We start from the raw sequence: 27436 nt of genomic DNA, 5'->3' as shown, positions 1-27436 counted from the left end.
TCTGCTGTACGATGTTACCTGGTTGTCACGTGTACTGCCCAGGTGAGGTCTGCTGTACGATGTTACCTGGTGTCACGTGTACTGCCCAGGTGAGGTCTGCTGTACGATGTTACCTGGTTGTCACGTGTACTGCCCAGGTGAGGTCTGCTGTACGATGTTCCCGGGTTGTCACGTGTACTGCCCAGGTGAGGTCTGCTGTACGATGTTACCGGGTTGTATGCAAAACAATGCATTTCACGGTACCTAGGTACTTGCGACAATTATGTATCATTGAATCATTGCTCAGCTATACATCCTGTCCAGCATGGATGGATTGGTCCGATAGACCTGTTTCCGTCCCGTATAACTCCATGACTCTCGCCTGTCCTATACTTCTCCAGGAATGCATGTCCTCCTCCCCTTGCCTATTGATTGGCCATGTATCCCCATGCATGGACATCTCAATCCTTTCACAGTGTGCATCTATGAAGTAACAGCATGTGGTGATCCACAAACCTTCAATGTTTAAAAGGTCAGTGGTACCCAAAAATGTTGGGAACCACTTACCACAGTGAGAAACTCCAAAGGCGGTGTTCTGGGCCTAAGATGACCATCTTCCAACAATCACATTGTTTTGTGCAGCACCAATCATTGGAGTGCTCCCCATTACATTGTCGATCATGGTGGCATTTAAGAGACTTTTGGATAGGCATGAGTATGCATGGAATGGAGGGATAGGAATCATATGAAGGCATAGAGGAGGTTAGTTTAACTTATCATCATGTTTGGCGTAGACATTGCGGGCTGAAGGGCCTGTTCTTGTGCTGTACTTGTCCATGTTGCCATTGAACTCAGTTTTAACGTGTGACTCAATGCCTCACTCAATCAAGGGCATTCACTCTTACTCACCTCCGAAATACGGCTTCAATTCCCAATAAATTATATATGGCACTGAGGCTAAAATGTTAAGAATATCATTTTCCAGTTTCTATCGTCTGGTAGGAGGAAGAAATTGATGTTTTAAAAAAGGAATCATGAATATAGTTTTAAAGAACTGTGGAATTTTAATGATTTACATTCAATCCAATTGCTGCACTGAAATTGTTTAAAGAAAGCCTAAAAGTAAAATCTAAAGTTAATTAATCAATTGTTTTCTTTGGAAAGTCACATTTATGGCAAAGTGTGACAAAAGGCACAATTACATGTGGTAAAGCACGGTGAGGTACAGGTGGATAACCAGGGAGATCGTATCGATGAGATGGGAGTAGATGGTGGGAAAGGAGTTCGGTGGGGGTGGGGGAGTGAATGATGAAGGGAGGAGATGGATTATAAGGTAGGAATGGAATAGCCGGTAGATAGAAGTGGATATTGAGATTGGACGCTGGCAAGAATCTGGGGGGAGGTGGTGGGTGGGGTTGGATAGGGAGGAGAGGGTGGATAGGGGAGTGGAGGTGGATGGGAAGTTGGGGGTGGATAGGGGGTTGGCTTGGGGTAGATGGGAGCAAGAGGGTGAATAGGAAGGAGGGAGTGGATGAGAGAAAATGGTGGATGTGAGGATGGGGTTATGAGTTGGGGGAGTGAGGGAGAGGATGTGGAATGGGTGATGAGAGAAGAATATGGTGATTTAAGCCATGAGGGGTATGGATGTTGGATGAAGCTGAAGATGTGGTAGCGGACACTGAGCTGGGAAGATCATGAATGATACTTTATTCATGAGTGATCGTGAATCTGTGGAGAAGCAAATCAGTCAGGGCAATTAGATAGTTACAAGTAAATCACACAACTTCCTCAGTGATTACTACATTGGAGTATTAAAAATGAGCAAGCAGTGGTGAAGGTGCTATCCCTCCTCACTCAGAAAGCCACCATGGAAGTGGAGAACAAGCGCCAAAATTTAAGGAAGGAATGAAATCACTGGAAGTGGCTGGGACAGGAAAACATGAAGCTCAATCTTACAGGTCAGAGGAAAGAGAGCGACCAATCAGTATGGCAAAATTGTCACAGAACGATTTACAGTTCTCACACAGCTGACCTTGTCTCCATATCAAGAATGAGCAACAACAAGATCACCTAAAATCACACAATGGACCCTGCATACGGGATGTGATCAGCTAATTTGATCACTTTGATAAGCTTAGAAAATAGTTGCAAGTGTAGAGCAGTACTGATATGAAGCTGAGATTGTCACATTAATGTCATTACAACTAGCGTTTACTTTTTTTTAAATGTAAATATATAAATTGTAGCTATATAAAACCAAGATATAGGTCAAAATATATCTGGACTGCAAAATGGTTAATATGGAAATGTGAGGCTGTTTCCAATCTGGAGAGAGAACGGGTAGAATATATTCTGATGGAAAGACTTAAATCTCACCCCTGTGTTCAAAACCCAATCAGCCAAATTTAAATATCAATTAATAAGACATTTCCCATAATTCAAAACCCACTACATTTCATCTCCATGGTCAGCGGTCATTTCAGAAGAGCTGCGTTTAGTCCAGAGTGAATGCCCATGTTCAGGGTCGAGATCTTCAAGGATTGTGATGTCCTTGGAAGCGGTGCCATTCCTGAGCAAAGCATCAGACGCGCCAAGAGAGAGACTTCCAAAGACCCCAGTGAGTTCATTGTCGTTCACAGTTTGGACCTGTTTGCTGACCATGCCAGTGCCCTCCAAAGCGAGCTGGTCTTTATGTTCCTCCTTCATCCCTGCTGAAACGTCATGCTGAGGCTTGGCCAACATATGACGCACACGGGTTGACTCCACATTGTGCAGAGACCTAGAAAATACTATAAGGCAAATCCAATTTTTGGTTACCTGTTTATGCAGGAAGAAATATAGTCATTTTTATTACCAAATGAAAACTAGACAGGATGGATTGTGGAGTTTGTTAATGCTCCAAAATAGTTTACTGTTCACTATTGTTCATCTGATTAGTGATTTGTCTGTTTAGAAGCCACCACCGAGCTAGTGAAATTCTCTATCACTGGCAATTGCTTTGGTTAGGAGCAAGCGCGCAGGTGAGTTCAGATTGAATGCTTATGTGTGTATTCCAGAAGTTTGGTTTAGCTCCCTTGAAACACAATCCATAGCTTTTGCGCAACATTGAGGGAGTGCTGCAATGTCAGTGGTGCCATGTTCCGGATGAGCTCTAACTGAGGCTCCTTCATGAACATTAAAAAGATCCATTGACCGAGTAGTTGGACGAGCAGTGAAGATGTCCCCAGTGACCTGACCAATACTTACTTCTCCAACCAACATCACTAAAACAGATCCATTTTTTCAACTAAATGAACAAATCGTTCGACTGAAGATTGGTGTCTGACCGAGTGCTTTCTATGCACACATTGTTGACAGAATTTCTTATTACAGTAATCATTGTGCTTCAACCGATTCTCAATTGGTTCTAAAGAACTTTGGAACATTCCAAGCTCATGAATGGGGTGTTTAAGTGTGAGCGTTCATTCTTGTTATCTGTGGATCTTATCTAAGGTCAATTTGACCGCGTTTGCCAGATGGAATGTTAGGTTTTGATGTCAGTTAAAATTAATTTGCTTTTTTTTCAGTTTTCTGAAGAGGGTTGAGGTAAAATTGCTCCTGCAGTTTCAATATTTGTGAAACATAAAAAAGATCAGTCATAAAAAATACCTGGTGCTGCTTTCTGCCATATTGGCGTCTGAAGACTTTCTTTCCCAAATGTATTTTTATTGTTTCTTTTCTTGTGACCTTTGTCCAATGCTCAGTCTAGCGTTGCAGAGATCCCTTCTACACCTTAAAATTCTCACATCATCAACTGAGTAAATAAATAAATAAATTTGATTGAAGACTCTTTCTATCAGTGCATGATGTTGGAGTGTTAACCAAATCAACCAGTGCTGACTTAGTGTGGGTACTGTTGCTTACCTCTTATCGGAGTGAAGTCACCTTCATTTGCAGCCTTACTGGAGCTGAAGGACCTGAAGCTGGGGAATATGATCAGACTGAAGGACAACACCAGCACCTGGAGAGAGAAAAGATCCAAATTCATGGTTAGCATAGGGGGAAGGGCAGGAAGACCCAATGGTTTCATTATTGAGTTTCCTTGTTGGAAGAGGGACTCTGAACGCACTAATTTCTCCCCTGCCTCCTCCCATCCACCACATGCTTTCCTCTACAATCAAAATTCACAACTTTTCTATCCTTATCTTACACCTTTTGTCTTTTCATCTCTGGCCTTTGTCCAACCATCAACCCCCCCCACCCCACCCTCCTCTCAACTGTATCCATCTATCACTTGCCAGGCTTTGTCTTGCCACTCCTCTCTTCCAGCTTTCTCTCCCTCCCCCCAACACAATCAGTCTGAAGAAGGGTCCCACCTATCCATGTTCTCCAGAGATGCCACCTGACTTGCTGGGTCACTCCAGGTCTTGTATCTTTGATCATAAACTAGAATCTGCAGTTCCTTGTTTCTACATGGCTTTAAAGGACATTGCCTTTGTTACAAGAGCAGAAAGAAGGACCGGAATTAGTAAATGCCACTTTGTTTTTACTCTCCTCAGCTAACGAAGTTAATTCCATGATAACTCAGTACACCGTGGGTGACCACCTTTCAGGTGAGATCGTATCAAGGTTGCGCCTGCCTTTCGTAGACATACAGTGCCGTTGTAGTGTATTTGGAAAAACCAGGGAAGTTTTCATCCATTGTTATGACCAATATTAATTTCACCAAGCAATGTGACATAAAACTGATACAAAGAATTGGGGTATTCTTTTTAGAATGCATGGGTTGGGATTGAGGAGGAATATTGTTCTTGGTTGCATATATAACATTAAAAAAAACAGAAAGATCACCTTGCATATGCAGCTAGATGAATCTTGCTGCAACCATATTTTTGGTATTTCCCAGTGATTTAACCTGAAATCCCAATAATATCAGGATCACCACCTTTCACCTGGTGTGTGAATTGAATAGTTTTAATCTTGTGTTCCAGTACATGACAAGGTGTGAAAATCTATTAATATTATATGTGTGCATGCACCATTTTCCTCATTGCATCTCACAGCATTTTGTGGATTATTAGTACGGTGTACTGAGCTATCAAGGAATTAACTCCTTTAGATGAGTAGAGTAAAAACAAAGTGGAACTCATTAATTCTGGTCCTTAACAAAGGCAATGTCCTATATAGCCATGTAGGATCAATGAACAGCAAATGCTAGATTACAAAAAAACTCTTTTTTTGGGTGAAGGGCAGTTTATTCTGGGGATTTTCTAACAATCTGCTCACACTTGGTTTGTTGGCTTTCTGGGATGAGTCTGACACATGGCATAAATTCTTCAGAAACCAGACTGGGTTGAGCTGGAACATCCAGAATTTCACTGCTACATGTACAGACCTGTCGATGAAGCTTTGCTGGTCATTTCACCCCAAGGTCAGTAACAGAATCAGCACTAGGGACTTGAGGGGTGAGGAGGTTTTGGAGGTAGGTGATGGGATCTCTTAAGAGTGAAGGCCACTCAGATTATTGCAAGACATGTATGGACCATCATAATAGTAAGTGGAAAGAATGATTGCAGAGGACAGTATTTCCAAGCATGCTGTTAACGTGGATGTACAATGAACACAAGTGTTAATTGAGCACAGAGACTAATTGAATGCATCGTGGGCCCTGTATTTGCCATGCATGCACCAAACGTTGAATTCACAAGAGTGTGTGAGGTATAAGGCACTTTAATTCTTTAATTCTCATTGATATTTTCTTTCTTTGTCATCACAGAGATCTTCCATCTTCAAATACCCCATAAAACAACATGTTCTCCGGCTTCTATCATCCGGCTCTTTCACCCTTTGTCTAATCATTAATCCCTCAGTTTTTGACAAATTAATGTTCCTTCTGACACTGCTTTCATGCAAGTGACATCAGCTGACAGCTCACTGCAAGTGCCATCCTCTTTTTAATATTCAATCCCCACCTATAAATATGGTTACTCGCCCTGTTGTTTGGTATTCTGGGTGTTACATCACACGAACCCACAACTTGTTTTTACAGATTAACATTCCTTGCCCTCGCACATGTTTGTGGTGATTTAACATTCAGTTGCTCATCCCTCTTATCTTAGAACCTGGTACCTATTTTACTATACTCATGTATGGTATGGTTTGGCTGGCATTTTACACTGTATCCTGGTACACTTGACAACAACAAACCAATCCCAATTCCTTCCCTGTGGCTCATTAATCTATACCAGACTCGGATTTCTACTTCCGTGTGATCATCATCTGGAAGTCACCTCAATTGGGACACAGGCATCCCGTAGTGGGACGATCCTGATATATTATTGGGATTTCAGGTTAAATCACAGGGAAATAGCAAATTTGGCTGCAGCAAGATTCATCTAGCTGCATGTAGAGCTTTTAGTAGCAATGGCCTCTAACAAATTACAGGTAAATTATAGGTAAGTTCCACATATAAGATGAAGCTGGAGTGTGGCAACTCACTGACCCCGGTGGACCTACTTGCATCTATTGCAAATGTAGTTTGCAGTTAATGACTAATCAGCCACAATAATCATAAAAGCTGGCTGGCGCGAAGGGCCGAATGGCCGAATGGCCTACTCCTGCACCTATTTTCTATGTATCTAGGCGTTGTGTCAAGGGTGAAATTGAACATAGGCCAGAACACTAAAGAGCTGGGATCTCAAGCGCTATGGGACAAGCCCAGTATTCATCCCATTGGGGTAAATAGAACTGAATATTGAACAGAGGCTATCAATGTCCCCGATGCAGTTCCTCCTGTCCACACCAGCCATGTCTAATTTCACCCACCCTATAATCAACACACCAAAAGATTACTCTTCACGTGTACATGTTGTGCAAACAGGACTATGGAAATGATATGTCTGTCCATATACCATAATGCATGTGCTTGTCTGTGCAGACTTGCCAGTAGAGTGCATGACCAAGGCTTGGAGTTTTCTCAGCTGCTGCAGCAATGTCCTGTGGGAAGCAAGCAGTGTTTGAGATATTGGCTTACTGTATTTAGTCCTAATCCTTTTACAAATGATTAATGTTTCAGACTTTCAGGAACACGCTGTGCCAGGGCACCGTCAGCACTTGCTGTACTGCCCAAGGGCAACGATTAACCTGTGCCTTAACCAGTAATCAGCAACGCAACCCCACTGGGTTTTCTACACCCCCTGGGGTGAAGGCACAAACTCCATAATTCAACCAAATATTTACATTCTTTTTAACAAGCTGCTGTGATCAGTCCTTTTTTTAAATTTTTCATTATTTCTCCAAATATACAAACCTCCCAGTATTCTACAGGATTTCTTACACCTTTCACAATCATATTATTTATTGGAGCTGATAGTCAGTGGCACCAGGAATGTTTAATGCAAGAATGAGACTGGTATAGATGGTTATTACCAAGGTAAGAGTGAGGCAGGAGCATGGTTTTAATGAAGGAGCAATCTGATGGTGCATTTTACCATGCTGTCCCTCTCACTCTCCCTGAGATCTTTGAGCACTCACCATACTGCTTCAGAGTCTCTATACATGGAACTGCCTCCCCAACACTCCCGCAGAGGTACTTTCCCCAGACCACTGCAACAATTTAAGAAAGTGATCGCTACCACCCCCTAAGGAAGGGCAATCATTCTGTCTACTTAATTTGTGGCACTGATTCACAGTCACAGTTTCTTAATAACCAATTAAGAAATAATTCCTAAATAATTAATCTTATCTCATTTCATAAGATACAATCTAAAATATCTTGTATCCTAGTTGCTTCAAAGATTTATAGAACATCGAAAATGTGTCTAGATTTTGACTTTCGTGACCCATCTCTGGTGTCGACTTGGAATTTGGCACATGTTAGATAAAAAATCGTGGAGAAGGAATTCATAAACTCATCAGTGCAAAATGTTGCACGCTAATTAATTAAGCTAATTAGGTAAAGTCAGCCGCTGGCTCTGTCGATCCGCGAGACCCCGCTCCGGCCTGCTCCGGTCCCGGCTTCTCCGCGGCCTTCCGGGAGCTGAGAGAGAGATTTCTAAACACGCACTGCAGGGTTTTGCCAGGATTTACTGCAGAGATATTCCGTTTGTGTTGATATGAAAACTAAATTGGACAGAGAACTTCTTAATCTGTGAATTTGCGTTCTTAAATTTGTATCGGTGAATGCACTCTTTATTTAAAACATTCATTCAAGGGCTGTGAGCATCACAGGCTGTGCCAGCATTGAGTAACTCATCTCCAGATGCTCTTGAGAAGGTGCAGGTGAGCTGCCTTCTTGAATCGCTGCAATCCTTGTGTTGTTCGTGAGTGAGTGAGTTCCAGGATTTTGACCCATCAACATTGATGGAACAGCGACACGTTTCCAAGTGGGGATGTTGTCTGGCTAGCAGGGCAACTTCCAGGTGGTGGTGTCCCCATGCTTTGGCTGCCCTAGTCCTTCTTATGGATTTGGAAGGTGCCTTCTCAAGAGTTTCAATGACTTGCTCCAGAGCATTCTGTAGATGGTGCAAACTGCTGCCACTCTGTGTCAGAGGTGGGGTGAGTGGATGAATATGAATGGGTGTCAATTAAGAGAACCACTGTGTCCTGTTTGGTATCAAAGCTCTTGAGTATTGTTGAAGATGTGTTCATCTGGACAAATGGAGAGTATTCCATCACGCTCCTGACTTGAGCTTTGTCGATGGGGGGACAGGTTTTGGGAAGTTAGGAGGGGAGTTGCTTGCTTTAGTTTAGTTTAGTTTAGAGATACAGTTTGGAAACAGGCTCTTCGGCCCACCGAGTCCGCACCAACCTGTACCTCTTTGGAGTGTGGGAAAGAACCAAAGATCTCGGAGAAAACCTACGCAGGTCACGTGGAGAATGTACAAACCCCGTACAGACAGTACCTGTAGTCGGGATTGAACCTGGGTCTCTGGCAGTGCAAGTGCTGTAAGGCAGCAACTCTACTACTGTGCCACCATGCCACCCTGCTTGCTGCATGATTACTAGCCCCTAACCTGCTCTCTTAACCACTTTGTGTAAATAGCCAATCTAGTTCAGTTTCTGGTTAATGATAATCCCCAGATATCTATATTGCGGATTCGGTTAAGTAAATCCAAGTGAGTGTCAGGAGATGATAGTTGGATTTTCTCGCTTGTTATTGTCACAGCCTGGCACTTGTGCGGGTGAATCTTACTTGTCGCCTATCAGCCTATTGTTAGACAAGGTTCAGATCTTTCGGCATTTGGACGCAGAATAGCTTCAGTATCTGTGGAGTCATAAATGGTGCTGAACATTGTGCAATCATCAGCGCACATCTCTCCTTCTGATCTTACAACTGAAGAAAGGTAATTGATGAAGCAGCTGAATGTGGCTGAGCATTGGACACAAAGCTGAGGAACTCCCGCAGAGATGCTTTGTGGCTGAGATGACCTCCAGTCACCACATCGATCTTCCTTTGTGCTCGTGTGCAGGAAGGAACGGTAGATGATGGTTTAAACCAAAGATAGACAAAATTCTCTCCGCCCCGATCCCAGTGGGCTCGCTGCCTAGCTAGCCCGAAACAAGCGCAGGATTGGTCAACTGGCATCCGACTAAATGACAAGCGTGCTTTGATTGGACAATTACTACTCGGAAAATTGACAAGATTTTGGAGGTTTTTCCATATTTTAAAAATATGTGCAGATTTTGTTCTTGACGAGTTTCAGATATAATTTCTATAATTTTTTACACAATATGTTATAAATACAGGTAGATATGGGATGTGGGTCACGACATGAAATGAAAAGGCACCTCGGCCCACGGTCTATTATTGGTGTGGGAATGTTTTCTATGAACTCATACTTTAAAGTGCTTCTGACAACTTGATTTGGCCAATCTAGATGAAGAATATTGTGTTACCTGTGCTGCAGGCTCACCATATAATCTTGAGTAATACTTTTTCCAGTTACATATCTTCTCCTGTCTCCACACTCCACAACCTCTCCATCACACAGAAACCCTACTTGTGCATCCAAACTATTGTCTGACTCACCCCTCTACTGCTGAAATCTTCACACACAACCTCAAGGCTCCGCCCACTCATGCTCTCCTCACGAGACTCCTGTTTTTCCCCCTCTCAGCAGATAAACGCATTGATTACACTGCTACTCATTCATTACCTGGCATTAAGTTCTATTCAGACATCACTTTAGCGAGGGTGACACTGACTCCTGAATCCTCCAAACATGCAAATTAAAATTCTCACCCCTTCAGTTTAAATCCCTTGTTAGTCTCTCACCTACCTACCTACATATCCATCTGTAAACACCTTCCCTAAATGTTCAAAATTCAGCATTGCTCCCCACTTCTTTGATATTTTCATTTGACCCTATGTGCAACAGTGTCGAATTCTCTCCCCAAATCATTATTGCCCCATGGCTTACTTATCCTTTAAGATCCTCCTTATGATCATAATCATAATTTATTAGCCATGTTTTACAACATACGAGGAATTTGGTTTGCCAGTCATACCAAAAAAGCAGCAAGACACACAACTACATAAAAATTATGACATAAACATCCACCACAGCGACATTCCGCCACATTCCCCACTGTGATGGACGGCAATAAAGTCTTATCTTTCCTCGTTTCCATCCGAGTCGAACCATCTGCAGCCGTCGATCGAGCACCCACGTCGGGGCGGTCTAAACTCTCACATCGGGATGGTCGAAACTCCTGCTGCTTGGAGTCCCCGAAGTCAGTCCCTAAGCAGGGACCGCGAGCTCCACGATGTTGAAATCCGCAGCTCCCACAGGTTGGAGCAGCAAAGGCTGACCCCGTCAAAGCGATCGCCCGCTCCAAGGTGTTAAAATCCGCAGGCTCCACGGTTTTGGAGGTCTAGAAGTTCCAAACAAGAGGCCGCCAACTCCACGATGTTAGGCCGCAATGCAGATGGAGATATGACACAGAAAAAAATCGCATCTCCATCGAGGAAAGAGATAGGAAAAGTTTCCCCCACTACCCCCCCCCCACAAATACAAAACTAAAGATAAACTAAAACATACATTTTACAACAAACTAAAAATACAAAGAAGGAAAAAGACGAAGACAGATCGTTGGCGAGGCTGCCATCGTGCTATCACTAGATGCTAGCACCTATCACTTCAAGATGTTGGTCAAGCCTCCTAATATTGTCTTTAACTCATCCATTTTTAACTGTGATGCCTTTATGATGCCTTGTTTGCATGTAAAGTTGTTGTTTAACCTAGTACGAGACATTAATGCTGAAAGGAACGTTGCTTCAATAAATACCACTAATATGGCAGGCACATTATCAGTGACAGGAATATATCAGAGAATGATGGCAAAGTGTTCCAGTCTCAGCCACACACAACGCGATTTCCTGGGTCTACCGAAACTTGTGTTGGTATCAGATGTGCACCCAGTCTCAGTTCTTCAGTCTAAAGAAGGGTCTCAACCTGAAACATCACCCATTCCTTTTCTCCAGAGATGCTGCGTCCCGCTGAGTTACTCCAGCTTTTTGTGTCGACTGTTTAAACCAGCATCTGCAATTCTTTCCTACACAGATGTGCATCAGTAGATGGGTTTCAGATTCAGATTCAGATTCAAATTAGTTTATTGTCGTATACATCAGAGTACGATGATATTCCTTGTTTAGTTTAGTTTAGAGAATACAGTGCGGAAACAGGCCCTACGGCCCACCGGGTTCACACTGACCAGCAATCCCCGCACATTAACACCATCCTACACCCACTAGGGACAATTTTTACATTTACCAAGCCAATTAAACGACAAACCTGTACGTCTTTGGAGTGTGGGAGGAAACCGAAGATCTCAGAGAAAACCCACGCAGGTCACGGGGAGAACATGCAAACTCCATACAGACAGAACCCATAGTCGGGATCGAACCCGGGTCCCCGGCACTGTATTCGCTGTAAGGCAGCAACTCTACCGCTGTGCCACCGTGTCTGTATGAGGCTCACAGAGTATTCAGTTTACATGATAATGATAGATACATTGATAAATAAAACAGCGAACGTAAAACAGCAGAATGATACAGATTGGAGTGCAATCTAAAGTAGCGCAATAAATATCTACTAAAGTGCAATAATGGAATAACCAAATGAGTTATAGATGTGACAGCATCTCCAGGAAATGGGTATGAAACAGATGACCGGTTCAGTAATCTGATAGCAGTTCTTATGTCTGGATGTCCAAGCTCCTGTATCTTCTCCCATCAGGTAGAAGAGAGCAAAGAGAATGGTTAGGGTGGCAGGCATCCTTGATGATACTTCCAGCCTTCCTGATACAATGCACCATGAAGATGGAAGGAAGTGTGCCTGTGATGCGCAGGACTGTGTTCACCACTCTCTGCAGGTTCAGGCACCCAAGAGCAGAGCAGTTGCCACACTAGGCTGAGATGCTTCCCATCAGAAAACTTTCTATACCACAACAGGTTACCTTACATTTCTTTTGAAATGGAATGATACATTTATGGAAGTGAAATATCAAGCGGAAAAAACTTCTACATTACCAGAATCCTTCTCACTGGCAATTATAACCGTAATTTTTAAAAAAGGGAAAGACCCTTTAAATGCATCCTCTTATAGACCAATATCATTGTTGAATGCAGATTATAAAATAGTTGCTAAACTTTTGGCAAGGAGATTGGCAGAATATTTACCGAAGCTGGTTAAAGAGGACCAAACTGGATTTGTCAAAAAAAGGAAAATATCTGATAATGTAGCAAGATTTATAAGTATTTTACATTTAGCACAGAAAAGAAAGGAATTGAGCGTAGCAGTTGCTTTAGATGCTGAAAAGGCATTTGACGGGTTAGAATGGGATTTTTTATTTAAAGTATTAGAGTACGGATTGGGAAATGGTTTCATTAACTGGGTAAAAGCTCTTTATAAACAACCTAAAGCCAAAGTGGTGACAAATGGCCAATCTTCTCAATCATTTAATTTGGAAAGATCTAGTAGACAGGGATGTCCCTTGTCACCGGCTTTATTTGTATTGGCCTCTGGCAGCTAATAAGATCATATTTAGACATTGAAGGATTTAAAGTTAATCAGGAAAATCACAAAATTACTTTATTTGCAGATGATGTTTTAATTTGTCTTACTAGACCATTGGAATCTTTAAGAAAATTATATTTCAGACTGGAAGAATATGGGAAAGTATCAGGATATAAAATTAATAAAGATAAAACTGAAATAATGCCTCTTTCTGAAGGTAATTATGATCAATGTAAAAGAGAAAGTCAGTTTAAATGGCAAAAAGAAGGCATGAAGTACCTAGGGGTTAAAGTAGATAATAAGTTAAATAATCTGTATAAACTAAATTCTAAACCACTAATTAAAAAAATTGAGGAGGACTTGAAGAAATGGATGAATCTTCCAATTACATTGCTAGGGAGAGTGAACTGTATTAAGATGAATATTTTTCCGAGGTTACAGTATTTATTCCAAACACTGCCTATACCTTTACCAAATAATTTTTTTCAAGAATTGAATAAAATTGTGAGAAATTTTCTTTGGAAAGGTAAAATGCCAAGAGTGTCTATGGAAAAATTAACATGGAAATTTGAATTAGGTGGACTGCAATTACCAAATTTTAAAAATTACTATCTGGCAGCACAAATTAGTTTTATTTCATCCTTTTATCAAGAGGGTGGAAAAACAGCATGGGTTAAAATTGAAATGGATAAAATAAAAGAACTATGCCCAGAAGAATTTATCTATAAATGGGAAGCGAAGCTATTAGTTAAGGATCAAGTCACCTTTGCTAAAACATTTAATTAATATATTGTTGAAAACAGTTAAAGCTAATGATAAAAGATTTTTTCTAACAGCTAAAACTCCATTAGTAAAAAATAGATTACTGCCTTTTGCTTGGAATAATCAAATATTACAAGTCTGGGAACAGAAGGGTATTAAACATATGGGAGATTGCTACGAAGGAAATAATTTTTTGACATTTTCTCAATTGAGAAACAAATATCAAATTCCAGGGAATAGTATTTTTTTCTATTATCAATTACAATCTTTTTTAAGGGAAAAGTTAGGTAATTCAATGTTTTTATTTCAAATTAAAGGAATTGAATCCCTGATTCAGGACAAGGGAACTAAAAAAATTATATCTTCAATGTATAAATTGTTACAAAAATCTAGTCCAAAGACAGGAATTCAAAAATCAAGACAAAGATGGGAAACAGATCTGAATATTAGCATTGATGAACCAAGTTGGGAAAGATTGTGTTTAGAAAGTATGAAAAATACTATTAATGTGAGATATAGTTTAGTACAATACAATTTTTTACATCAACTATATTTAACTCCGAAAAAATTAAACAATTTAAATCCAAATTTGCCTGAAATTTGTTTTAGATGCAACCAGGATGTGGGTACTTTTTTACACTCCACATGGGCATGTCCTAAGGTAACTCCTTTTTGGAAAGACCTAAAAAACTTTTTGGAACAATTGATGAATAAGACCATACCATTGGATTCAAGGTTGTTTTTATTGGGAGATACTAAAGGAATATTACCAAGATTAATTTTAAATAAATATCAGGAAAGATTTCTCAAAATAGCAATAGCAATAGCAAAAAAATGTGTGGCGGTCACTTGGAAAGATCACAATGAAATAAGAATTGCAAGATGGTATGCAGAAATGCGTAGTTGTATCCCATTAGAAAAAGCTACTTATAATCTGAGAAATAAATATGATTTCTTTTTGAAACTTTGGAACCCATTCACTTTAAAACTAGGATTAAGAATTGGAAATATTTAATTTTAGGATTGTTTTGATACCCCTAAAAAGAATTTAATAAGAAATTAGCCGGAAGTGTTTCCTTCTTGTCTCCAGGTTTCCTTCTTTCTTCTTTCTTTCTTTCTTTCCTTTTTTATTTTTATTTCTTTATCTTTCTTCTCCTTTTTCCTCTTTTTTCTAACTGGGGGTTGTGGGTGGGGAGATAATACAGAACAATACAGGTATAATCGAATTTAAAATGTATAATCGAATTTATAATGTAGGTACCATCGCGTACTATGAGTTCATACATGTATTTGTTTTGTTAAAATTTAAATAAAATTAATTTAAAAAAAAGAAATGGAATGATGGAGGTTTCCTTGAAGCAGGTGAGGACAATAGGCTGCTGAAGTGAGAAGTTGAAGACGTCTGTGAAGACTGGGGCCAGTTGATAGGCACCTGATTTCAGAAATCGTTCACAAACTCCAGCTGGATCAGCTGCTATCCGAGAATTTACCCTCATGTAAACAGAACTGACCTGCTACCTACATATATGGCACAGAGCCAGTGGAGGATGGAGCTATGTGCCTTTGTGGAACTTTGTTTGCCTGTTCAAATCGAGTGTAAAAGGCATTGTGCTCATCAGGGTTGAGATAGATTTTGCCAGAGACTGTCCCCAATTTCATTCTTGTAGCTGTCTAGCTTGTTTTGGAATGTTCTTTTGGCATCCCTGACAGCCTTGTTTGGTCTCTTGTACAGTACTGGCTCATCCTTGTTGAAAGTCTTGGATGTGGACTTTAGTAGACAGTGAATCCCTCTGTTCATCCAAGCTTCTGGTTGGGATAAGGCCCAATTGCCTTGGTCGGAACACAGTCATCGATGCATTTGTTGATGTTACTGTACCACAGACCAAAGTAAAATACATTTAGCAAGATGACTACTCACGTATTTTGCTTCTCCAAATGGATGACCTTCCTCTGTAGCTCATGGTTCTGGGCCGTGCAGGCAGCCATCCTGAAGGTGAAAGAAAAATGTAGTGGTTCCGAAGTCGTACTGGTTCTCCAAATTCGAACACACTGCCATCTCCTTGTTCAGACACTGAGTATTGGGCAGTCTAAATTACACACGTAGTATACCTGATGCCGGATCAGATGAACAGAGCACTGAATGTCTTTTTTCAGACACTGAGCTCTGGGACTCCGAGCTCAGAAACAACCTTCTGCTGGGTATATTTTAATCCTCACCACTTTAAGGCACTTTGTGGTTTACTTTTGTCACCTATCCTTCTGAGAATTGGTATTTCTTTTTCACTCTGATAATTCCCTTTGAGAAACATTGGAAAGTTTTACTACATGACCACCGCTACATGAACACAGCTAATCTGCTGTAATGCAATAGTTGCATCCCTAAGAAATCTCATATTATAGAAAATTGCCGTGTCAATGGGGTAAGGGGGTTATAGGCTAGTGTCATTCAGACTCGCAATAACAACGTTATTTTTCTTGAAGGTTTTTTCAAAATAAAGATATTTTTAATAACTGTAGTTATTTTTGTTACTGCAAGCTAAAAGTACAAATAGTTTAATAGAGCTTTGTTGCACAAGTGCCATTAAAAATGATCGCTTGTCAATTTCAATGATTACTTGCAGTGAAACTAGCAGTTGTGTTCTTAAGAGACAATGATTTCTATGGAAACAGTTTTTTTCCCCCAAGACTGTTGTTTTACTAAGACAGCTTTTTTTTCTACTTGTCTATTTCCAAATTAACTTTTAAGTGGTTCTCTGGTTCCTGCTCGAAATTACGTTGTAACCAATTCAGCCCACATAATATAATGTTCCCTAATTCATCAGTTACGTTGAACTACCTTTATAAATGTTCCTGTTATTTCCAGTGGGCCTGATTTCCCACTGAAGCCACTTAACCACATTCGAGAGTCAACTTTGTTTGCTCAGTTCCTAAAGTCTGCCTACCCCCCCCCCCCCCCCATAAAACCCCACTGAGCTGGTACATGGATGATCTCTTGTGCTACCACATGGCAAAAGGCCCTGGGGTTAGTTGCTGTCTCATGGCTCCAGCAAACAGGGTTCCATCCTGACCAGCATTTGCACATTCCTCCCATGACTAGATGGGTTGACCATGGATGCTCCAGATTCCCATCACTCATTCCAAAGGAGTGTGGATTGGTAGGTTAACTGCCCATCATTGCATCGTGTGTGGGTGAGTGATAGAATCTGGGGGAATTGATGGGAATTTGAGCAAGAAAGGGATACGTGTAGGATTAGTCTAACTCAATGTTTGGTGCTGGCATGGACTAAGTCAGCTGAACAGTTTCTTTCTATGCTGTAGGACTTTATGATATCCCTCACCTGTTTTCTAAGCCATCGATATACTCCTTTTTCTTCTTGCGACTCTCCTGAGCAGACTGTTTATTCCGGATCTTTCTCCTGATCTTCTTCAAAACCCGTTCTTCTTGCTAGAGTGGGGCAAGAGCTCAACTTGTCAACCTGTCATAGCTTGATTCAATTACAGCTCAGAAGCTGAAGTAGAGGGGGATGAAAACATGGGTTAGGGTGGGAGAGAGATAGGGAGAATGAGAACAAGATGGATAAAGTAAAAAAGGGGAAGGTGAGAGCGAAAGAGAAATAGTGAATACTGGACAGACTGTGCAGGAGAGGTAGTACTAGAAAATGAGTGAGATTTTTTTTAAAAATCGGCTCCAGTATTTTGAAACAGAATGTGGCAACTCAAATAACGGCCTCATCTAGAAAGAGCTGTTATTTTATGCAGCAATCATCACATGCTATACCTGGCCATCCTTCATCACGACTCAGGTAGTTTCAACCCAGAAAATGAGTCAGAGTAAGCTCAGAGTGAAACAATGGCAACCTAGTGCACATACAATGAGACCTCTGGTGTTTCCATTGGGATTCAGGTCATGGTGGAAAATGCCATTGGTTTCCGGAAGATGAGATTCCATTGCCTGTGTCAGGCTGAAGGTCAGAGAGGGGCAAGAGATCCTATTGTACATGCAGAATTTTTATGGTTTGCAGTTTGACATAATTCATGAGATCATGGTGTCACACTGGTGTCACTACTGAGGCAATCATGCAATGAGAACCTCAGCAGAGAAATGCTTGGGAAGATATTTACAACCAGGTTAAACAGTGAAAATTGTCTGAAGAGCCTGCAGTCAGTGCTGCACGGAAAGGTCTCAGTCTCAGTAGAGAGCTCCTTTAAATAGCCAGAGTAGCACAAAACCAGCATGGATACTCCTTCTTCACAGGAGACTGTTTTCAGTGTGTAACATTGAGCAATGTATGCAAGTATAAGCTGAAATGGCCACTATGCAAGTACTGCCACTGACAAGTCATCAGGTATGTTAACACGGATGATGTATTGTCCAAGACTGTTATTATTTCCCCTGGAAATTATTTCTAGCAAAATTAAACAGATAGAATAGATACTTGAGCATGTAACAGCCTTTGTCATCTAACTTCAAGGTCTGTATCTGAAGAAAACAACAAAGACCACTCCAATAACAAACCCCTCTTCACCCCACCCGCAAACACACCATTGTAATAGTGAGGAAATAGTTACAAGAATGTATCCCAAGGGGGTTGAGGACAATGAATGATTACACGTTGGAATTATACCAGTCAGTTCTGGAGGAAAATACAGATAGGGTCAGAATCTAACCAAGTGGTGTCCACCGTGTTGCAATCTATCAAGGCACATCTAGAAGCACAGACATCCTTCCAAAGACAAACAGAGGGAAATGTTATACTTGCCAGGGCAACCTTTGCCTGTCCTTCCCACATCCCTCACCGCACATTGCTTTGTTGTTCGCATATCATACAAGTCCCACAGGTTTCAATACTTTGGTTGCTTCCACCTCTATCCAAATCTTCTCACCACCTACACTGATACTTCATGTCCCTCCATTCTCCCCAATGCCTCTTTCAGTGCTGGAAAAGCCCTGGAGGAAGAGAGCCATTATTTTCCCTAAAACTAATACTGAAAACTCAGGGGATCCAGTCACCATCTGAAAACTGAGAAGTGACAGTTTGTTTAAGGAGGCATTTTTGGTTAAGTCAGATCATTATCCAAAACATTAAGTCACCTTCCCTTCGAGATGACGGGGGGTGTGTCATTGAAGTTCGGTATACTTTCTTTTGCACTCTTGCCTAGTCATCTGCAGTGAAACATCAAAGTCAGCAACAAAACTGAGGCGGGAATTTCATGTTAATAAGAGCAGATGGACGCTATTTAGCCCATACTACTCACGCCAGACCATCTGTCCTGGTCCCATAATTGATATTTTACCTCAATAATATTCAGTTTATGATGTTCAAGCCCTCCAGCATCAGCAGGACCGTTGGGAGTGTTCCAGATTCCCATGACCCTTTGTGGCTTCACCACCAAAGAACCAAGCTTTAATTCTGTATCTCCTTCTGGACTCTAACCCCCAGAGAAAATAGTTTATCTCCTTTATTCAACCAACACCCCTCCAATCGCTGAAATATTCAAGATAATTATCCTGCTTCAAATAACTCCACTTCCAAAGCTGCCTATTCTTTCTTGAGGTGAGGTGTTGGGACTAAATGTTGTGCTGCATATAAATTATACGTGCAACATAAATCCACCCCTTCGGTCCTTGAGATAAAGGAAAGAGTTTTGAGAATCACTAGCCATGCATTGACTCACTCCTATTAATAACATATGTGCTCTTGTTGGAATCCACTCAGTCTACACAGCGAGGCATTGATATACCTTAGTCAATGGCAGCTGTGATGGAAGAGATGTGCCTTCTTTCAACAGCAACTTCTTCTCATCTTCGTTGAGCACCAGCTCCCGGGCATGGTATGGCTGTGGTGGGTTCTGCTAAGAAACAGGAGAAAGTAAGAGGAGTCTAGGATGTCTTGGATGGAGTGCCTCAGTTATGAAGTGGGACTGGATAGGCATGACTAGTTTGCCTCGGAGTGGAGGAAGCTGAGGAGTGACTCAATTGGGGGAAGCAAAATTATGAGGCTGACTCCAGAGGGTGTAGCTTTAAGGTGAAGGGCAGAAGGTTAAGAATGGATCTGAGGAATTATATTTCCACCCAATGGACTCCACCCTTCTTGAGGTCATCTGTTGCCAACCTTGTTTTGTTCTGCCTTCTGCTTCCAACCCGTCACTCTATCCTCCCTTGCAAAGCTTGTCTCCGCTATGAAACCTGCAACCTGCCCCCTTGATCCTGCCCCCACTGCCCTTCTGAAGGATGTCATTGCAATAGCCGGTCCCAGCATCCTCTCTATTATCAACAGTTCTCTGGCCACTGGCACTGTTCCAACCAGTTTCAAGCACGCGGTGGTCCAGCCCCTACTGAAAAAACCTAACCTAGACCCCACCTTGCCTAGCAACTACAGACCCATTTCCAAACTGCCATTCCTGTCAAAAGTCCTTGAAAAGGCAATTCTAAACCAATTAGTGCCCTACCTACACCAAAACACCATCCTGGAAAGTTTCCAGTCAGGTTTCAGAGCCCACCACAGCATAGAGTCCGCCTTGTTGAAGGTACACAATGACCTGCTTCTCGCCATCGACACCGGCGACTGTGCAATCCTGCTCCTTCTCGACCTCAGCGCAGCGTTCGATACAGTGGACCACACCATCCTTATTGACCGTCTCCGGTACACGGTTGGCATTGATGGCACTGCCCTGAGCTGGTTCGCTTCGTACCTCAAAGATAGGAGTTTCGCCATCAACATAGGCAGTTATTCCTCTGCTCCAGCTAGCCTCTCCTGCGGAGTTCCACAAGGCTCCATCCTAGGCCCCATTCTCTTCTCTCTATACATGCTCCCCCTTGGCCAAATCATTCAAAGGCACGGCATTTCTTTCCACTGCTATGCCGATGACACTCAGCTTTACCTCCCCCTGAAACCCAACAACCAGTCAAATTTAAACAGCCTCTCACACTGCCTTGAGGACATAAAATGTTGGATGGCACAGAACTTCCTCCAATTAAATGAGAGCAAGTCTGAGGTCATCCTATTCGGCCCCCCCCCCCCCGACTCCATCAAATTGATAACAGGCAGTCTTGGAAGCCTATCCTGCCTAGTCAAACCGCATGTCAAAAACCTCGGCATGATATTTGACTCTGCATTAAAATTTGATAAGCAAGTCAACGCTGTGGTAAAAGCCAGCTTCTTCCAACTTCGAACCATAGCTAAAATCAAACCTTTCCTCCAATTCGACGACACAGAAAAAATCATTCACGCTTTCATTTCCTCCCGCCTAGACTACTGCAACTCCCTTTACACTGGGATCAGCCAATCTTCCCTGTCCCGCCTGCAACTGGTCCAAAACGCCGCAGCGAGACTCCTAACGGGTACCCATAAAAGGGACCACATCACCCCGATTCTGGCCTCTCTCCACTGGCTCCCTGTACGGTACAGAATCAACTTCAAGCTCCTCCTATTCACGTATAAAGCCCTAAATGGACACTCCCCCCCCTACATCAAAAATCTTCTAACCCCCCTCTCTAACTCCAGGTCCCTCAGGTCGACCGACTTGGGGCTATTCACTATCCCGCGGTCTAGGCTTAAGCTCAGGGGTGACCGCGCTTTTGCGGTTGCAGCTCCTAGACTGTGGAACAGCATCCCTCTCCCCATCAGAACTGCCCCCTCCATCGACTCCTTTAAGTCCAGGCTCAAAACCTATTTCTACTCCCTAGCGTTTGAGGCTCATTGAGGAGGCGCTGTGAACTGTTTGCGTGCTACTGTATGTTTTCATTTTTTTTCTATTGGAACCTAATCAGATGTACAGCACTTTGGTCAACGTGGGTTGTTTTTAAATGTGCTATACAAATATAATTGACTTGACTTGACTTGACTTGCCTTTTTTCCATCTTGCAGTCTGAAAAAGGGTTCTGACCAGAAACATCATCGATTTCTTTTCTCTAAAGATGCTGCATGACCTGCTGAGTTACTCCAGCATTTTGTATCGATCTTCTGAGCTTTAATTTGCTTATTTCTCTGAAAAATAACACCTCATGCTGACAGCAGTCCCACAGTACTGCACTGGGCCATCAGCCTGAAGCATGTGCTCAAACTGAACGCATAGGCTCAGAATTAGAGTGAGATGTTCACTAACAACAGCTCCTTCCAAGAGAATAGGAACATTGTCAATATATCTTATTAGGAGTTAATGCTCACTGTGTCACTAATTACACATTTGTTTAAATTAGAACATTTATTCACATATCATGTATTTAACCATGTACTGATTAAGAATACATTTGGATTCAAACTGGCGTGGTTTGCAGTTGAAGTTTGTGAAGAAGCTTGTGTAGTTATAATAGTAGCATTCAGCACAGGAGGAGACCATTCAGCCCATCGTGTCTGTGCTAACTCTATGCAAAATTAATCACGCGGCCATATTCCACACATTCTGACATACATTAAATCTGTAACATCAAAATTAATTTCCCACTCAACCTCATCTTCAAATTAAAGACAACATGTAATGCAAAGTAAATAAATACTGCACTCTTCAGGACAGAAAATTCATTTGAAGCAACATGTTGACATGGGACACCCACAGACTCACCTTCTCCGACATGTTTGAGAGCAGTAGGTCCTTGACAGTGAGTGTGAGGAAATTGTTCAGAGCAGGCTGTTTTGGAATGTTGCGTGCTCCTTCCTCAAGCGCCTCAGTATTCCAGTCACCTGGCAGAATAAATAAAGCATTTGTACAGGGATCTCAGCATCAGTTAGTGTCTGTGAATGCACAATGCAAATATAGCAGAACAAGCAAAAAAATCAGTCTTTAAATGCAGCAAGGGATGTCACAGAAGCATTATTATACTTTAAATACTCATTCCTTTCACCACCAGTTCACAGTGGTTGTGGTGTACACCAGCTACAAAATCCACTGTAATTACTCACACAAGCCACTCCAGCAACATCTCCCAAACCTCCAATTCTCCCGTCAAGAAGGACAAGGGCAGCAGGTTCATGGATACGCCGCCAGCCCCCAGGTTGCGCACCATTTTGAGTTGGAAATACATCACTGGACTGTCATCATCACTGGATTTAATTCCTTCCACTGGGCGAGTACCTTCACCAGAAGGAACACAGTAGTTCAAGGTGGCAGTTCACCACCACTTTCTCAAGGAAAGTTAGAGGTGGCAATAAATGCTGCCTTTGCCAGCAAACCCAGAAATTAGTATATTTTAAAATAATGATATTGAGCACTGACTAAAGGTTTTGACAAAGTGGCAGATGTGAAAGGAGATGGAGGTGGGGAAGCAAGATGAGTTAGGTTAGGAATGCCAGAGCAAGGCCTGAAGACCACAGTATTGGGACATATAGAACAGATAATAAGAAAGAGCAGACAAATTTTGCGACTAAAGGGAGTTTCAGACATAGACCAGGGTGGATTGGAGATAAACACTGGAATAGACTGGTTGGATCAAATGGCCTGTTTTCATGCAATTCTAATTTTATGTAGGGAGAGATAGAAAAAAAACTTGCATTTACACAGCACCTTTCAGTCCTCAGGACAGTCCAAACCACTCTTCATAACGTGAAGTATTTTTGAAGTAATTTTATAACACCAGATAATTTCTGCGGCCTCAAAGAGCATTAAGATTAAAGCACGCAAAGTAAGGAGATCAATGGAACTAAATATTTTGAGTCGTAGTTGAAGAATTAATATTAGGCAGGACACTGAGAGAACTCACTGGTCCAATCTTGAAATGTAACTTTTCCATCCACCCAAGAGAACAAAAAGGTGTCTTCAATGTAGTTGTTTCAGATCAAATTTCTTTCATGATTCTGCACACAGAAGTACAGGTGTACATGCCCAGGAGAAGCAACTAGCCACCGCATAACATGTCGCAGAAAGAAATTTGTAAGACAGGTCACGCCAAGAGAAATAAACTCATTGCTAATGTGGTGCCAAGAATGAGTCAACGAGAGCAATGCAGGGAAATGGACTCGCAGTGAACCTGCCTGAGTGTTCTCTTCTTTGTTCATGGATTAAAATCAAAATAATGAATAAGGCCAACAAAAGCCAGAAAATACATTAATCACTCATTTCTGCTTTTGCCTTTCATTTGTGTGAGGGCAAACATTCTTTAAAAACTATCACCTGCTGCCACCTTGTGGCCACGTTACTTCAGGATCAAATCACTAAGCCTTTTGCGATGTTTTCCCTGAAGCATATGCAGCAAAGTTATAATGTTTCTTTGGTGTCTTCTTAGGCTTCAGGAAGTCCCAGGCACGAAGATCAAGGATCAACATAGATGGGCATCTGGACAGGGCCGTTTTTACAGCATTATGGGCCCCCGGGCAAAGCAGTGTACTGGGGCCCCTACCGTTACTCTCCCCCACCCCCCCTTTTCCTACCAGCCCCCCCCCCCGTCGTGCCGGCGAAAAGCACTTACCGAAAAGCACTTAGCGATGGACTTAGGGTGCTACATTGTTGCGAAAAGCACTTACAGATCGCTGTGAGAAGCACTTAGGGACCGAAAATGTTGCGAAAAAAGCACTTATTGAACCTACATTTTTAAAGTAGTATTTATTTATTGCAAGTCACTTAACATACACAGATCAGCATGGGGCCTCTATGCTCATGGGGCCCCGGGCAAGTGCCCATCAGGCCCATGCGTTAAGACGGCCCTGCATCTGGGTCAGTGTGGACATCGGTTCAAGGGACTGTTTCTATGCTGTGTGACTCTGACTCAAAAATTTCCATTGCGATATTTTTGAACACCTGTGACCGTGGCGATGTTGCAGCCATCACCTCTATCTGAATCGCCCATGAACCGTCATCACTCTCCTCACCTGAACTTCAATCTTCAGCCTTCATGCTGCAGCCCACCTTGAGGGTGTGGAAGGTAAGACCCCTGGTTCTCCTTACTGGTCTTATGTCCAAGGAGGTCGCCAAGTCTTTGCAACCTCCGGTTCTTGGTCTCCATCGTCTCCAGGGGCGGGTAGGAGACGAGCCTCAGACCCACTGCAGATAGGGTCCCCGGTTCCGCAGCTAGCGAGCCAAGCTTGCTGCCAGAAAATGGTAGCAGCCCATGGTCCTTCAGGAGCTTCGGGACTAAGTACTGAACAAACAGAACTTCTCTGCCAATATCAACGTTAGGGGGTCCTTAAGTACACCTGACTGAGAATGAGGAACCTCTGTTTAATATGCTATCTCTTGTAGTATCACATTCCATAGATGTTGTAGGAAAAATATGCACAAGACTCTAGAACAGGACTTGAAGCCACAACCTTCCTACAACCCATGAAAATTGAGACACAGTTGAAGGCACGTGGGTTTAGAAATCCCTGCTTTGAGCCTAAGCCAGTTAAGAACTGAAGAAAAAAAATAAAACATAAGAAACAGGAGCAGGTTGAAGCAATTCGTCCATTGAAGCCTACTTCACCATTCAAAAAGAATTGATCTTCTACCTCAACCCCATTTTCCTCATCCAGATTCTTTTAACATCCCAAAACCTCTCGGTCTCTGTTTTGAATGATTGATTTCGCACAGCTCTCCAGGTAGAATATTACAAAAATACACCAGCCTTTGAGTGAAGGAATTTCTCTCATCCCCTAGTTCAATATTCCTCAGCATGCGAAAACATCCTCTCCACTCCTATACTGTGGAGCTTCCTAAGAATTTTGTACATTTAAAGGTCATAGCTCATTGATCTAAACTAAAGAACAGAGGAACGAGAATTGATCTAGTTAACCTCTCCTCATTTGACACAGCTACCATCCCAGAAACTGTTTGGGAAATTCTCATTGTACTCCACGTCTTAAACAGAAACCGTGGATCGACAAGAGATTCACTCTCTGTTGAAGTCCAGATCCGAAAAGGATGACCCCGTACTGTACAAGAAAGCCAAGTATGATCTCCACAAGGCTAGCAAGGATGCCGAAAGAGAATTTTATAACAAGCTAGAGGCTCAATGCAATCAGACATTGAATTGGCTCAATTGAGTAGATTGAACTTAATCTAGGGAATCTGGCAACTGTGATAGGACCCGAATTCCATCATGGGCTACAAGCTGAAATCAGGGGCGATCTCTGGCAGTGACACATCTCTACAGGATGTGCTTAATGCTTTTAATGCCCATTTTGAACAGGCAAACAAATTTCTACCAAGACACATTCCCCTACTGGCTCTGTCCCATACATCTCATCAGCAGAAGTCACATCTGATTTCATGAGGGTAAATTCTTGGAAAGCTACCGTCTCAGATGGTATCCCCTGATGGATTCTGAAATTGTGCACCAATCCAAAGGCCACAGTCTTCATGGACATCTTCAATCTCTCACTTCAACCACCCGCGGTTACCCATCTGTTTCAAGGAAACCTCCATCCTTCCAGTCCCCAAGAAGAATAAAGTGACTATCTCAATAACTGCCTCTGAGTTTATCTAACATCAATTATAATGAAGTGCTTTGAAAGATTGGGAATGGCCCACATCTATGCCAGTTTTCTGGACCATCTAAACCCTCGCAATTTGGATAAGGAAAAATAGGTCTCAGGAGAGTGCCACCTCTCTTGCACTACATGCAGCTCTCCATCCCCTTGGCACTTTGACCTTGTTTGAGTACAAACGTTGGCACATCATGATGCAGCTGTACAAGTTATTGGTGAGAGCACATTTGAAGGACGGTGTGCAGTTCTTTATTGTTGTGTTCACACTAAATCACCTGGATACTTCCAGAGTTAAAAGGCAGCTTACCACAGTTAATAGAGAAATCCACATCTGGGTATGTCACATCTGGAACTCCTGGACAAGGGTCTGGGCAGCAGGACACTGGGCCAGGATGAAAAGGCAGCTCCCTGTGGAAACTCTCGATTTCTCGGGGGCTGTTGAATGGCTGCTGTGGGCTGTCCAACTGATCAGACAGGTGGTCTTCAGATATCCCACTGTCACTGCCAGCCGAGGACCAAAGCGGGGAGGCAGGGACAGCTTCTGCCAGAATGGAGGACAGGATCTCTTCGTTACTTCTCCCATTGTGAATCTGTGGCAGAGTAAGGAGCTTGAGGTGAGAGATGAGATTAGTTACCTTGAGAGGTCCATTAACATTTTAGCAGTGGTGATGTGCGGCTTGCTTCAGGTTATCATGTTTTGTGAAAGGGAGATGACCTAGGTTAGAATTTTCTGTATGTATGGGGTAACCCAGGTTACAATGCTATGTGTATGCGTGCACGTGTGTGTGTGAAGTTACCCAGATTATAATGTTCCATGAATGTGAGATGATGTAGGATAGAACACTTTTTGATATAAAAAACAGAAAATGCTGGTAATACTCAACAGGTCAGGCCACATCTGTGAGAAGAGAAGTGGAATCGGCATTTCATATTGAAGACTTTTTATTTTAAATTTTCAGCATTTGCAGTTTTATTTTAAATTTTCACTAGAATGCTTCATTGGTGCAGTAACACAGGTTACAATAATCTGTGTGTGGGAGAGATAACCAGGCACAGGATGCTCTGTGTGACCCGAGTGACCCTGAGTGACCCTTGCGGAGTGACCCTTGAGTTATGGTGCACTGTTATTGTAGTTACCCAGAACTATGACCTGCAGTTACAATGTTACTTCAAGTAATCCTTGCTTTCCCTCTCTCTCTCTCCATATCCCCCCCATCAAAGTTCTCCGACCAGTCTTATTGTCTCTGATTACATTTTATCTCGGTTTGCTTTGTTGTTGTTTTCTCCCATCTAACAATT

The 27436-nt window shown here is 42.2% G+C and overlaps 1 protein-coding gene across 2 annotated transcripts in view; it reads right to left on the bottom strand.

The window, feature by feature from the left end:
- Positions 1 to 1060: 1060 nt before the first annotated feature.
- LOC144607061 (cyclic AMP-responsive element-binding protein 3-like protein 3) overlaps positions 1061 to 27436 on the bottom strand; it is a 36888-nt gene continuing 10512 nt past the window's right edge. The window contains exons 3-10 of one of the 2 annotated variants that reach the window (XM_078423634.1): positions 26445 to 26727; positions 22302 to 22420; positions 19482 to 19592; positions 17078 to 17184; positions 15658 to 15726; positions 6870 to 6954; positions 3883 to 3979; positions 1061 to 2768 (exon numbers count right to left, since the gene is read on the bottom strand). In XM_078423634.1, the coding sequence (XP_078279760.1) occupies positions 2428 to 2768; positions 3883 to 3979; positions 6870 to 6954; positions 15658 to 15726; positions 17078 to 17184; positions 19482 to 19592; positions 22302 to 22420; positions 26445 to 26727 (1212 nt within the window). In that variant the 3' untranslated portion in view covers positions 1061 to 2427. The remainder of the gene's footprint in view (positions 2769 to 3882; positions 3980 to 6869; positions 6955 to 15657; positions 15727 to 17077; positions 17185 to 19481; positions 19593 to 22301; positions 22421 to 26444; positions 26728 to 27436) is intronic. The other variant, XM_078423635.1, reaches the window with a different exon arrangement.

Source organism: Rhinoraja longicauda, chromosome 28 (genome assembly GCF_053455715.1).
Source record: "Rhinoraja longicauda isolate Sanriku21f chromosome 28, sRhiLon1.1, whole genome shotgun sequence".
Classification (NCBI taxonomy): Eukaryota; Metazoa; Chordata; class Chondrichthyes; order Rajiformes; family Arhynchobatidae; genus Rhinoraja; species Rhinoraja longicauda.
The sequence above is the reverse complement of the archived record's forward strand: the minus strand, read 5'-3'. Positions and strand labels throughout refer to the sequence as shown.